Here is a 15770-nt window from a genome sequence, read left to right as displayed (position 1 = left end):
ATTAGCATATTTTCATAACAGGTAGAAATCATAATTGAATTTTTATGGTGGTAAATTTAACCCAACTTTAGTAATAAAAAGATGCCCACAGGCTAGAAAGGCATTTATATCTCACTGTGAAGGGAATGCTTTTACCATAATTGGTTCATATCATAATTTGGTATTTTATATAAGGCAGATTCTATACTCTATTTACCTTCCTTTCTTTCCTTAAGCAAAAGAATATACATACTTCAAGGTATTCTGAATATACAACTTTCAATTATAAATATTTACATATGAGGCTATTTAGAATTATCCCTAAGATCTCCTTCCAGCCCTAAAAATTATATGCTGCCTCACTCCCACACTTTAATAGCAGAATGTTGTAAATTATAAATCGTAGTGCAATTTATAATTTTAAAATGTAAACATTTAAAAATAAGATGAATGAAATTTTTATCATTGCCTTTAAAAACTCTGGTTTAAAAACTGATGTATTGAGTATAATTAATGTGCAATTAATGTGCAATTCAAGTATAATTAATGTGCAATAAAAACTGATGTATTGAGTATAATTAATGTGCAATTCAAGTAAAAATATAATAGGTATTGGTTTTAAACTTTAAAAAATGACTTTAGAACTATTTGGGATGATAAAAGGAAAGAGACATTTTAATTTTTCTCCCAATTTTCCATGTTTAAAAAAAGGATTATGGTTTCACTTATTGCCTCCAGCATTTTTGAAAATGGTACATTTCTAAATCTGTAACACATGAAGATATATGAGTCATATAGGTGAGTTTCTATAAGTCAATATTACAATAAGTTTAAGACCATATTCTCATTAGAAGGACTGCTGACAATAAGATACCTGGTTCATATTAGAAAGGAACTGCCTACGTAATGTCCGTAACCCATTCCTGAAAACTGGATATGTAGGAAAATGTGCCAGGGAGCCTATTCCTCATTACTTCAGATAGGACAAATTACAACGTGTGATACATCAATCTAAACCTACCAACCAATTTCTTAAAGTATAACTAAAACACAATAAAATGCCTATGTATCGATATAAGCAGCAAATAATGATGTTACTATGTTAAACTCCTTTCCTGATCACCAAACAATTATTACAGTTGTTCACCAGTTGCTTTGTAGCGGAAGCCTGGCCTCCCTTGGCACCAGCAATATCCAAGATGCACATCCTTCTGCTGCCACTAGGCGGGCCTTTCGAAATGTTTACATATGACTCTGGCAATCTAGTCATTTCATTTGAAATGTTGCTCAAGATTATTTTCACACACTGTTTTGTTAAAAACAGTGAGTTTTGTAAGACATAAATATAAACTTTGCCTATATATACATCAACTGAAGAACCTGATTGAGATATATATATATATATATAATGAAGTCTGGACAATAAACACTAAGAGGGGCCCTACCAAAAAAGATATCCAGGAGGATGTAGCATTACAAGCACCCTTGTCAAACATCAGTCCAGACATTTTCAGCTGCAAGTAACAGAAGTCTATCTAAAAGTGGCTTAAACTTTAACCAAGGAACTTATTATCTCACCTAACAAGAAGCCCAGAGGTCAACAGTTCCCAGGCTAGTAAATCTATCAGTTCAGCAGTGTCATCATGGACCACGCTGCTTCCTCATTTTATTCTGCCATCTTCAACATGTTCCCTCTGTCTTAGGTTACCTCCCCTCAGCAAAGATAGCAACAATGGATGTAACCTCATCAGGCATTTCATCCAGATAAAACAGCTACCAGGGAAGGGGTGGCTGTCTCTGCAGTATCTGCCTATGAGCCCTTCATGTCCGTTAGTCAGAATTGTCACAGGTGCCCATTCTGAAACCAACTGCTGGCAAGGTGGACTGGGCCACCCTGACTGGTTGAGACAAATCAGAACTGCCCTCCCACGGCTAGGAGGAAAGCCAGCATCTCTTGAATCATGTGATCATGCAGCAGAAGGTGAATACTTTGAAGTGTGGAAGGAGGGGGAATGGATTTGGGGTAGGCAAATCTGCTCCTAATGCTTAATTCACTTTGCATTAATACAATAACTAAAATTTGTGTAATTTGTCCAGGTGATGGGTGACATAAGTTAAACACAGATATATTTCACTGGAAAAACACCTTACAGGAGACATTACCAAGTTTTCTAACCAAGTAGTAAATGATTTAGAAGTCATTCCAAAACCTTTTAACAATCAGTGGATGGAGGATATACTTTATGGAAGTCCTTGTGCTGGTTATTATGTAAGATACACAGCAGACGAGTGATCTGTAAGGTTACCATCCAAGTGGCAAAACATTTTAAAAAAAGTTTAAATAACATTATGAAACGATAATCTAGCAGCTGCTACAATGTACTATGTAATTAAGCAGCAAATAAATAATAGGAGAAAATGTACACTATGAGATCAAAGACAGAGCTATCTAGAAACTGTAGACAGCGAAAGACAAAATTTCATGTGGGATCTGACTGCAGGAGGGTGTGGACAAAATGAAGCAGGCCGGACGCTCTGCACAAAGGACACACTGGGCCCTGGGCCTGGGAGCAGCAAAATATCCTGGTTAGAACACTGACAGGTCCATGCAGAGGCAAACCAAGAGCAAACCATCATTACTAATTACTGATCACATGTTTAATATAACAAGTAAAAAGGTGCCCCAAACACCTTTTGGTGTTTAGTCTGGGATCTATACATATCCATTATCATCTGCCTATTTTTCAGTTTTTTAAATGAAAAAACTAACTGCAGCACCATGTCCTGAATGCATCACTGGAAAAGTATGCAAGTATACTCACACCAGGTTGATACCGTTAAGACATTAGTTTGACAATGTCAAACTAATGAACTGTCTGGGACCATCACGGTACAAGTCATTCTATCAAATATCTTAAGTGTTTGATGTTATTGTTTTGTACTGTTACTTCACTTCTATTTTTGTATCTCTTGTGATGTAGATTGTAACCTCCTTACAGACATCACTCATCTGCTGTGTATCTTACCTAGTGGTAATTATTCCCTAATTTTTATTTAGCTGCTCAGAAGTCATCCTATTTTCTGAAGCCAAACTAGTAAAAGTGGCCAATGGTGTGTAACCTGCCTCTGACAATGACTATGCTATCTCTGGCATTAAGTTAAAAATACCCTACAATCCCATAGCCCAAGTGGCTAGTAAACATCAGTATACATAGCAACATCTAGAAAAGTGGTTATTTAACCTTTTTAGGGTCACAGATCTTTGAGAATCTGATGAAATTCAGAGACCCTTCTCACCCAAAAATGCAAATACAATATTTTGTCTATAATTTCGGGAGGCTTACAGATCACTCCACTCAGGCTCTCAAACTCATCATGGCTAAGAACCCCTTAACATAGTGATAGCAATTGGGACGATCACTGGTTTTCACAGTTATCAATTCCTTTAAGTAAGCAACCCATCAACAAACTATTTTAAGGGTTACAGTTTTCCTTTGGTGCTGCCAAGCATATTTTCAGCTTGTGCATCAGGAAATAATAGATGCCAGAAATAAAAATAAGTCATTCCCTAAGTTTAGAGCTGAGCTATTTGACTTAGAATACTGAAAAATCTCAGAACAATGACAGCTTTAAGTCATTAATACTATGACGTAAGGCTTCAGTACAGTATACTTAATACATTTCATTAAAAATATCACACACACACATACATACACACACATGTATAGCCATAAACGTATATGCCATTTTTGATGGAAATACCAATTGTAGGGAATGAATCAGTTTCTAACTTAACTGATAACTAGAGTGTAGCAGCAATTCTCAATTCTTTAATAACGTTCCACTAGTTAATGCACACTTCAGACATTTCAGCTTTTAGTGGATATGAATGAACTTTGTGGTGCACTCATTGCAGAAGCACGCAGTGGCCTTCCAGTGGGAGTGGAGGAAAGACCTAGGCACTCGTAGGGAACTTACCGTTCCCTTGCCCACAACATAAATTAAGGATCACAACATTCTCTCCAGCTAAACCTAGAGGCTGGCTCAGAATCATTCGCCCAGGCATTTCACTGAGCTGATCAGAATTAGCAAGTGAATTAAAACTTCTTAGTACTCACTTCTGTCTATGAAGAAGTCTGTGTAAAGTTCCCTCTCATTCTTCTTCTTTAAAATGTAATGAGGAATCCATAATGCTATTAACTTTTTATATGTAAGGAAAATGAGGCTGAAATGGTAAGTAGCCTGCTTGATCACAGCAAGAAAATGATGGAACTTAGAATCCAAATATTATGATTTCCAGTTCAGCACGTACATTAGTTAGGGTTTGGTTCATCCGCAAATGACAAAATATCAGTAGAGCAGTGGCTCCCACAGAGCAGAAGTTTGCTCCTGTCTCACATAAGGGAGTTATCACATCACAGGGCTGTTGTGGCAACTCCACAGTCTTTAAGGACCCAGGCTCTTCCCAGCTTATTCTTCAGTTACCCTCACAATGCAGTCTAGTCCTCATGGTCCAAGATGGTGGCTAGTCCTCTACCAAATCATCACGTCCACACTCCAGGGTGAGCAAAGTTAGCGGCAGTGGAGAGATGGAAGGTACATACCAGCTGTGTTTTTAAAAGGTTCCCTAAAACCTGCAATACAACGTTTCTTCTTATATCACACTGGCCAGAAACTTCATCAAAATTCCACGTCTAACTGCGAAATGGCCACATGGCAAGATAAAAATGCTATTAACTAAGAAAGAAAGATAAACAGATATTGAAGGACAACTAGGAGTTTCTGTCCCTATATCATGTTGAAACTAAAAGGTAGAAAAGGTGAAACTTGAGGTGTCTGACAAAATGACTTGCAGCACGATGGCCCCATACAGTTCAACTGTGTGTTGTTTCTGTCATATCCTGTCCATCAAGTATGAATATACAGGCACACCTTTTCAGTGATACATTCAGGAGATGATCCTGTTTTCATTAACAAATAATTCTCAACTGGATGAAACTGTTAAATTATCTCCATTTTTTTCAATTAATAAATTTCCAATAAAATAAAAACCAAAACACTACTTCACTGTTTTGAAATGGTCAGATATCTGATAGGTCATTACTGCCAATAGGATAAAATTCTAATATCTCGGAATGGCACACAGGCCCACTGAAAATCACCGTTCTAGACTCGTTCCTCATCAGTGGCCCTGACATATCCTCTCTCTCCTGAAGAACTTTTTACTGCCCCTGAATATGTCCCAGATTCCTCTGAATCTACATACTTTACACAGTCTGTCCCACTGCCTGAAAATGCTTTGTTCCCCTACCACACCTTATAAGAGAATTATTCCAACAATTCTCAAATATCAGCATGCATAAAAATCACCTGCATTGCTTTTTTAAAAAATGCTGATTCTTAGGCTATAGTTTCAAAGATTCTGCTTTACTAGGTATGGGCCAGGCCCAGAATTCTGCAGCATTTATACAAGGAGCAGAGTGCCCGAGACAGAGAAAGTGCTCAAGAATGTTGATGATTACCACAATAAGACCATCTTACACTAGTTTAAGATGTTTTACTTCTGGATTAGTTTACTAAAGGATTAGTTTGCTATTATGAGGTAACACCATAATTCTATCATGATATAATGAAAGAAGAAGACACATTTTCAGAAATCCACATTTGGAAAGATTACTGTGTGACCTAAATAAGAACTCTTCCCTTCATAATGTTTTGGTTGCATTCAATGGGGAAAAAAAAACAGATACCGAATAAGACAACCACTTATATATAAAAGAATATTGTAGTATGATTAAGATTAGTAGGAAGACAATATTTAGGTCTTCCAATTCTATCTGAAATACTAGTAGAAATTGCAAAGCTCCTACTGTACATTCTACTTAGAGTCTCATCCTCATTATTTATTTCCTCAACAGAATGAAATAAGAAGAGACTGTAAGTCAAAATATAAAAGCTATTCATCACAATTTTTCAGCTAAATAGCCTCAGATGTGGAAGATATGACATTACGAAAGCCTCTGAGTAAATACTATAGGAAACCCATTTATGGAATATGGTGTGCACACTTAAAATTTTTCCCTACTGGTATTTTACTGAAGAGGTGCCTTCTAGGAAACAGTACCACAGTAAACCAGTCAACTACTGCCAAAGAGGTGTACTACAAATCTGACTGCCTGATGGTCTTAGTTCAAAGAAAACATACCTCAGAATTGCTCTGAAGAGTTTACAGGTATTAATCTGTCAAATAATTTTACCTCAAGTCACTCTAGATGCCTTATGGCTAAAGACAAAAAGAGTCATAAGCCACTCAGAATTCATATTTATATAATTAACAAAATGCTTCTCAACTGCTTCACTGATTACAAAAATTTTTTTAAGTTTCCAAATATATTACTTTACGAAACAAGATTTCATTCCTTAGAATTCCGAAGCTTTCTGCTCTTTATTTAATGTTTGAAAGGAAGTATGTTCAACCTAGAAATTTTGTGGTTTTATTTGCTTTTTTATTTGTTTATGGCTCAACTGCAGTGGAAGAGAAACGGTAACTTTGTATTTTTGTGAGGTCTTTTTCAAAGTGTCTTAACACATTATTTGATGGTATACAATTACTAAATTATAGAGCGTGAACTGCAGTGGTTCTCAGCCCTGCATGTACACAAGAACTATCTGGGGAACTCTGGAAAAAAAATACCAGTGTCTGGGCCAAACCCCAGGCCTGTCTAATCAGAATGTAGGGATGAGGCCCCAGCACCAGCATATTTTCAAAGTGCCCCCTAAATCACAAGAAGGTTAGATCCTCTGAGTTAGAGAGACAGATCCCTAATTTACATCTGCGTCGGCTGAGTCCATTGAGCCCCAATAAAGCATGAGTGACTTCCTCACAACTAATTGTGTGCAACAGAGGGCTCAGTTCTGCTTCTCAGCACAGTGGACACCTCTCCCCTGCCCCATGCAGCTCCCTCTCACCCTGCACCCTTAAAGAGACAAGGCAGGGTGGTACACCCCACACAGAACAGCCAGGCCTTAATGGTTTCACCTCTGAATGCTGCTAGATTAACAGGTGAACCAGAATTAGGAATCAACGAATGTGAAAATTCTGTCAATTCTACCCATTAGACACATGACTTCACATTTCTTATTGGGAAAATAAACAGCTGCATGATGAAGTTAGTTGAAAAATCCTGGCACACCTCCTTTAGAACTGAAAGGTCAAGGGTAAAAACACAAAGATTGCCAAGTAAATTCACTGCGATTTGAGTTTTTCTGGATATCACAATTCATGGGGGTAAAGAGTTATTAATAGAGTCAGTTGCTTTTTTAATCCATAAACACCATTTTTTTAAAGATTCATTATACTTCTGTTGTAAGAATGGGGAGTAAAAATAGAAAGCACATGGTGAAAATCTGTTTACTTTTTGTCATTGTTGTTTTAATTAAAGCCTTCAGTCCTAGACAGAATCAAAGTGACTTACTGTCCCTTATGTAAATTTTTATTATACACAGCTAGATTTCCACTTTTAAATAAAGGAAAGAGTACAGAGATGAAGAGATTATCTAAAAAGTTCCATTTAAAAATGTGATAGTTTAACTTTAGTGTGTATACATGGTTTGACTGATACCCACGATGAGGAATTCAGTAGGAGACAATCTTAAAAATAACCGACTATTTCCCAAAATCTCATTTATCATTTAAACTGGAAAACAGAAGGTGAGACTAAAGTACATATTTCAATATCAATACTTAAAAGATGAAATCCAAGCCACAGTGAATTACTAAATTCTGATTCTAAAGTCAATCAGTTTTACAAAATAATTAGCTTAATGGAAACTAGAAGTTCTTATGCCCTACTTTAAGAAGCACATGCATATTCTGAAAAACACAATAAATTTCAGCTGTACTATAACCCCATTCCTTTAATCTATATAATAGTGTTTGTCCAATTTCATTCTGCGTGCTCCAGAGTTATATTCAATATCTGGTCACCAATGTTAGTGAACACACAACAGTAATCCAAATTATTCTTTTTCATTTTATTTTCCATGGGTTTTTCCTGTCGCTGTTATTTTTCCTTTCTTTCCTTCTTTCTTTCTTTTTTTTTTTTGCTGTAATATAATAAGCTAATTCATGCCTTTCTCTTAGTTTTGGAAAGTTATATGCCAACATCTAGGCAACAGATACCCTTTTTCCTAATTTAAAATAACTATGAGGTTGCATACTACAGTAGGAAATTTGTAATCAACCTAAAGATAATGTCTTAAAAGTACAATTAAACATGTCATAACAGAAGAAAACCCTGGTAATTACAAATAGTACCAGCCTTTCTGGGGTTTTAAACAGTAGTGTAAGACTAAGAAAAATCGCCACCCAGTGATGCAAATGAAAACTGCAATTTGTTTTTGTGTAAAACGAGTACCCTAGAGGATTACAACAACTTCATTACTGAATGAAAGAATAGTACCTTCTTATGAGACTAGAAACTAGTTACCAGGGAAAGGATGTTTTTCTACAAGGCTTTTTTTTTTTCCTTATTATTATTCAGCATGTTCGACATTTTACAAAGGCTAAAAGCTTTGCAAACCTTTACAGGGAAAAAGCTTTCTGTCCATAAGTGAGCTAAATGTGTACAAGCAGCCCAGATATTCCTATTATCAATAAAAGTGTCCAGGCTCTGCCTGGACCCTCAATTTCAAGTCATGGGGTGTTGACTTCAGCAACTCAGCAATGCCATCTAATAACTGTGATCTAAAACTTATTTGTGTTAAGCAGGAAGGCTTGCCTAGGGGAAGAGGTATGCTCAAGGTGGGAAAAATGATTTATACTTTTAACAACATAATTTAACCTTTTTAGAAATACATTATAAAGGCCAAGTAAGATGATAATCTAACAAATTCTATAGAATCCATATTGATAAGAAGTTTTGGTATAAATATAATCTAAGTCTTTACTTAGTTGTATCATTTAGAAGTTAATAAACACACAAAAACACTTATATACACTTATTTTCCTGCAATGTATCTATTGTACATAAGAACAAAGAAAGCTATGTGGATACACAATAACCAAAACACACGTGTCAAAGTATGGGGTCATGTTAATAAAAGTATTTCATATCTACCATTTGACCTACTTGGTACTTTTCAAAATATTTTACACAGTATGCTCTGAGACTAAGCAGATACTATATATGTCAATATAGAACCATATGATAAAAAAAGCAACTGAGAACAAATCAGTTTCTAAAAAAAAAGAGGTTGCCATCATGTTTTTTAAGATAATTAACTATATTCCTAATAATTTATCCTGACTTTTATCAGTCAATTCAGTTAAGGCCTTAACTGCTGAAGGATATTTTACTAATTAAACAATGTATAGTTGTCCTTAGGTTTCTGTAGTACCCCTATACTAAAATCTGCAGCAGCTCAAGTCCCTTTTATAAAACGGCATATATGTGCATGTAACCTATGCATATCCTCCTGTATACTTTAAGTCATCTCTAGATTACTTATCATACCTAATACAATGTAAATGCTATGTAAATAGTTGCTAGGCATATAGCAAATTCAAGTTTTGCTTTTTGTGGAACATTCTGGGGTTTTTTTCTTTCAATATTTTCAATCTGCAGTTCGTTGAATCCACAGATGCAGAATCTGTTGATATAGAGGGCTGACTACATACCATCTTCCAACCTCAACTTCATTAAGGAGATTAGAGTTTTATGCAATAGTTTTAAATACTTAAAATATTAAATAGTGAAAAGTTTGGGGCAGCCAAAATTAAAGCCAAACTTTATGAATAATAATACAACCAACCCTCTTTTATTAAAAAAAAAATAAACAAAAAAGCACAGCACTTTGTCTTTTAAAAATTAATGAACACAATTTAGATTTTTTTAAAAGAGCTTAAAATGTCACTAACGTCTTAAATTTTAAAATGATAATATGACCTTTTTTTTTTTAAGTGATGGAGGGCTTTCTTGGTGGCACAGTGGTTAAGAATCCGCCTGCCAATGCAGGGAACACAGGTTTGAGCCCTGGCCCAGGAAGATCCCACAGGTCGCGAAGCAACTAAGCCTGTGCGCATGACTACTGAATCTGTGCGCATGACTACTGAGTCTGTGCTCTAGAACCCGCGAGCCACAACTACTGAGCCCGCGCGCCACAACTACTGAAGACCGTGCGCTTAGAGCCCCGTGCTCCGCAACAAGAGAAGCCACCACAATAAGAAGCCCGCGCACCGCAATGAAGAGTAGTCCCCACTCGCTGCAACTAGAGAAAGTCCACCCGCAGCAACAAAGACCGAATGCAGACAAAAAATAAATAAATTTATTAAAAAAAAAAAAACGATGGATAGCTTAGTGGTTAAGAGGACAGGCTCTGAAGTCAGAATGCCTGGGCTCACTCCAGATCTGCTCTATGTAAGCTAGAGGAACTAGCTCTAGCTTTTTAGTCCTCCCCTGTATGTGGAGATAACACCACCACTTCACTCACATGGTTGTTCTTAGCACATTACACACATTAACTCATTTAATCACCTCAGTAACCCTATCGGGTTGGTACTGTTATCATGCTCATTTTCTAGATAAGTTAAATGACACCCAGGAGGTTTCGTAACTTCCCCAAATGATGAAGGGTATCAGATATACCAACCCAAAATGCCACTTTGGCATAAGAATTATTTTGAGCCAAAGGCACTTGAAAAATAGCAGATGCAGGAAGGGTACTCTGACCTCCCATTTTCTTCCTGAAAGCAGGAGATAAAAAAAAAGAAAAGAAAAGAAACCTATGGAAAATGCCAGGAAGAAAGAAACTTTCTTACCACCAGAGATGGAGAGTCAGGGGCAAGAGAACTCCACAAAATCAGAGCCTGTTAAAATAACCCTCATCTTCCTTTAGTATCCCCACATATTTTAGTTACTTTTCCACAACTGCCTCTTTGCTCAACCTGGTATATGAGAACCTAGGTTTGGCCACCTCTTTAGGTCTTCATTCTCCTGTGGGGTCCCCATGTACATGTAAAAATCCTCATGCTTTTCTTCTGTTCATCTGTCCTATGTCTATTTAATTCTCAGGCCCAGCCAGAGACCCGAAGAGGCAAGAGGTAAAGTTTTGCCTCCCTTACAAGGGAAACTCCAGTAAATTGTAGAGCCAGGATAGAAACCCAAGGGGTCTGGCTCGAGTCAGCATTCTACCTGCAACTCACTGTAGAGTCTCTGTGGTGCTCCTGAGAAAAAAGGGAGATGGTGTTACTGATGAAAAAAGAAGAACAGAGGAAGTGAGAACCCAGACATGATGCTGACTGACAGCATCAAAACTTCAAGAGAGTAACTAAGATCACAGAACAGTAGGTACACAAGGATTTTTTATGGGAAATGGTAGAGCGCAGTGGAGCTTTGCACCTGGGAAAAAATAACGCTAACCAGAGACAAGCATCAGCAGACATGGCAGCTGAAGGACCAGAAGACTTCAGCCAACATTTGGGAGTCTGCTCTTGCTTGGATCATCTGAATGAGGGTGTTCTACCAGCGGCACCTGAAATTAAATCACAATCCTGGGACTGGGAGGTAAGTGATGCCTCACCATGATTTCCCAACCACAAGACTACGGTACAGGAGTCAACACCAATCCCGCTTAGTCGAAGATGGCCCTAGGAAAACTCCCTCAAAATACAGCATGTCAGCTTTTGGGAAAATGCACCATTATAGCTTAGATATATCAGATGGAGCAGCTGGGACATGAAAGCATATGAGAGTAATTAATTGCTAGAAATTCCCTCAAGCATTAGCAAATTTGGACATTTCTGTCTTCTGAGGCTCAGTTAAAGACCACTTCTTAAACGAGTCTTTCCTAGGAAGGAAAGGTCCGTAACAGAAGCTTCACAGGCTAAGGCAGAATACCATGGAAACGGGGCCCCTGTTGGGCTAGTTATAAGACAGGCAGTGAAACATCTTCATGTTACAAGCTACCAGACATTGAAGGAGATTTTAGAGAGAGCAGCACCAGGGGTTTTTTCAGTTGTGGTTAAAAGTTGTCTCTGTAATGCTGCAAAGTGGCAGGCCACAGAGCCAGAGAGGTGAAGAAGACGTATCGAGAGTTCACGAAGCCCAGCTGTAGAAGCTGTATGTGCTCTCAGACTGTCAGTGCACTAGACTCACAGCCTTTGAATGCCTATTTGATAACAAAGAGAATAAGGTGGATTTCTAATCATGAAACAACAGAAAAGAGCACAGTTCTCTGCATATGTGTTGAGATTACAGAGGTGTTCTAAAATGAAGAATACAGAAAAGAGTTTGGAAAACCAGGCTTTGCTGAAGCAAATTTCTGAAAGAATTTATTGTGAAACTCCTGAAGAGGCAGAAATTATACAGGAGACTAGAGGCATCCCTGAAGTTTTTCTGTTAGTGGGGCTAATTTAGCAGGTAAAAGGGAAGCAACGCTGGCAGCGTTTGAAACAGAAGTTGGGGTTGACAGAGCCAGTGCTGACTTAGAAGGCAAGGCACAATTTCCTGACACTGTAAGAAGGGCCAGAGAAGCAGTTGTGCCCATGGCACCCCACTTTATCCCAGTCAGGAGGCTCCCCAGAAAAACCACCAACCCTGGTCCGACTATGCCCCACTACTTTACCTCAGACGTAGGGGATCTGGTCAGAGAGAAAATAACTCTGACCACTCTAGTTACTGCCCCTGTCCCAGGCCACAGGAAGCAGACACAGAAAAACACACAGGCCTGCCAGAATTTGACTGTGGAAAAGATGGGATATTCTACGGTAACATTCAGCCATGAGAAAAACTCTCTTCCGGTCTCCCAGAGATTAAGGCCAAGAAACAGAAGAGGGCCAGAGCGGTAAAATCCTTGCATCCTTACTGTGAGAGACCAGATCCTAAAGGGAAGGGCTCAAGAGGCAGAGACCCACCCACCCACCCTTCTGAATGTGTGGGGTCAGAGGCCGAGAGGGCCTAAGCTGAAGGTTCAGGATTACCCGTAAACCCAAGGAGCCATCTTCTACTCCTCAAGACACGCAGACCATCTGCCAATGCCAAGGGACTCTGGGATGACTGGGCCAAGATAAAGACAGAAGAGATAGGAAACCAGAATCTGGAAAGGGAGACACCTGAGAAGCATCGCCAGAAGCAAACACTCTATGAGTTCATGCAAATCCTCTCAGAGAAGGAGCTGAAGTTGGCAGGAGGAAATCCGGAGTAGAAGAGGATGCGTTTCACAAGGGGACACTGGGCTTTGGTTCCTCCTCACCACCCTGTTGGTAGAGAACTGCTGGGAAGAACTATCTAAAGACTGCAAATCTCTTCCTTGGGGGAAAGACACAATGACATGAAGGAAATGTTATTTTTCAGAATTCCCCTTGGGAAGAGCATAGTATTTGGTTGAAAGAAATATTTTTTAAAGCCACTAAAATCTTTTTCTGTGTGTGTGTGGTACGCGGGCCTCTCACTGTTGTGGCCTCTCCCGTTGCGGAGCACAGGCTCCGGACGCGCAGGCTCAGCGGCCATGACTCACGGGCCCAGCCGCTCCGTGGCGTGTGGGATCCTCCCGGACCGGGGCACGAACCCGTGTCCCCTGCATCGGCAGGCGGACTCTCAACCACTGCGCCACCAGGGAAGCCCCACTAAAATTTTAATAACTAGCAGGTATTAATTTTATAATAGAAGATAAACTAGTCTTAACATTTAGGAGACACTATTTAACATGTTTAGATTTAAAAGTGTACTTCAACACTGTTGCTGGGAATGTAAATTGGTGTAGCCACTATGGAAAACAGTATGGAGGTTCCCCCAAAAACTAAAAATAGAACTATCATATGATCCAGCAATCCCACTCCTGGTTATATATACAGAAAAAAATGAACACACTAATTCAAAAAGATACATGCACCCCAAAGCTCATAGCAGCACTATTTAAATAGCCAAGACACAGAAACAACCCAAGTGCCCATTAACAGACGACTGGACTAAGAACATGAAGTATATATATACACACACATATATATATATACATACACACACACACACACACACACACACACACACACACAAAGGACTATTACTCAGCCATACAAAAGAATGAAATTCTGCTATTTGCAACATGTATGGACCTGGAGAGTAAATATTATGCTCAGTGAAATAAGGCAGACAGAGAAAAACAAATACTGTACATCACTTACATGTGGAATCTAAAAAGTAATACAAATGAATGTATATGCAGAACAGAAACAGACTCACAGATACTGAAAACAAACTAGTGGTTACCAAAAATGAGAGAGAAGGGCAGAGGCAAATTAGGGGTATGGGATTAAGAGATACAAACTACTATATATAAAAAAGATAAGCAATAAGGACATACTGTACAGCACAGGGAATTATAGCCATTATCTTGTAATAACTTTGAATGGAGTATAGGCTACAAAAATATTGAATCACCATGCTGTACACTTGCAAGTTATTACAATACTGTAAATCAACTATACTTCAATAAAAGAAATAAATGTACCTCATTCAGCAACTATTTATTGGATGCCTGATTTAATTTTTGATGCTAATTTAAGAAGCAAGGCTTGGTGCTATTTATAAAACAGAAATTGAATTTATCAAGGATTCATCAAGACTTCTGCTTTTTCATAATTAAAAAGGTTGACTAGCTTATTGGATAGAAAAAATAGGATGATTTTACAAACTGAATTTGAAGGACACATCCAAACCAACGTACTGTATAAGAAGAGTCTGACTTGATGACAATATTTTAAGTGATTGATGACCTATATTTTTATAGATTTCATATACATAAACTAACTCTGGAATTAATAGGAAAATGTTTAAAAATCAATCATATACTTTTCAAGTAATCTTTTAAAGGAAAAATAATTCATCTAATTATGATATTGTTTCCTAAAAAGACTCACCTAAAAGGACAAATCCATCTGCTTCTCTCTCTGGTACCAAGGGCTTTTTAGATTCCGGAGGCTTTCTGAAGAAGTGAAACATTGCTGCTTCCTCTGTTACCTGAAATAGAAACACTATATAATAACAAATTCAGATGAAACCATAAAACTCTTACCCTTCTTAGTAAAAAGCCACATACAGGGACTTCCCTGGTGGTCCAGTGGTTAAGAATCTGCCCTCCAATGCAGGGGACATGGGTTCGATCCCTAGTCAGGGAACTAAGATCCCACATGCTGCAGGGCAATTAAGCCTGTACACCGCAACTACTGAGCTCACATGCTATAGAGTCTGTGCACCAACAGCTAGAGAGCCTGAGTGCTGCAACTACTGAGCCCATGTGCTCTGGAGCCTGCGCGTCACAACTGGAGAGAACAAAGAGCCCTCGCTGCATTGAAAGATCTCACGTTGCTGCAACTGAGACTCAATGCAGCCAAATAAATTTTAAAAGCCAAATATAAAGATATCACAATAATTACTTTTAGGAATTCTATTCCCAAACTTAAGAACACAAGCCCTCTCTAGGTGTCAGAAGACAAAACCAGAAATTAAGGAGCATGGACTTCCAGTTTGAAATACTGTGTTCATCCTCTCAATTTCTGAACATGCAGGAAATAACCCAAGAAATCTCTACAAGTAAAACTGAAGTCAACAGATAACACCAGAATCTTGAAGGATCTCACTAGCCATAAATTGGACACTGGACCGAGGAAAGGGGGGAAAAAACCAAACCCTGTCCAGGTTTCTTGTCATGCCATAACTACCTTAAGCCTCATGAAATTAAGGCCACCTGAAAAAAGAAAAGAAGGCACTACAAACACCCTCTAGAGCTGGTTATCT

General features: G+C 38.2%; 1 protein-coding gene across 1 annotated transcript in view; it reads right to left on the bottom strand.

The window, feature by feature from the left end:
* The window catches only part of UMAD1 (UBAP1-MVB12-associated (UMA) domain containing 1), a 246901-nt gene that overhangs the window by 207425 nt on the left and 23706 nt on the right, over nt 1-15770 (bottom strand). The window contains exon 2 of the mRNA XM_082662389.1: nt 14894-14993. Within this exon, the coding sequence (XP_082518515.1) occupies nt 14894-14975 (82 nt within the window). The 5' untranslated portion in view covers nt 14976-14993. The remainder of the gene's footprint in view (nt 1-14893; nt 14994-15770) is intronic.

Source organism: Grampus griseus (genome assembly GCF_964374135.1).
Source record: "Grampus griseus genome assembly, chromosome: 9".
Lineage (NCBI taxonomy): Eukaryota > Metazoa > Chordata > Mammalia > Artiodactyla > Delphinidae > Grampus > Grampus griseus.
This window is presented reverse-complemented; position numbering and strand designations above follow the sequence as displayed.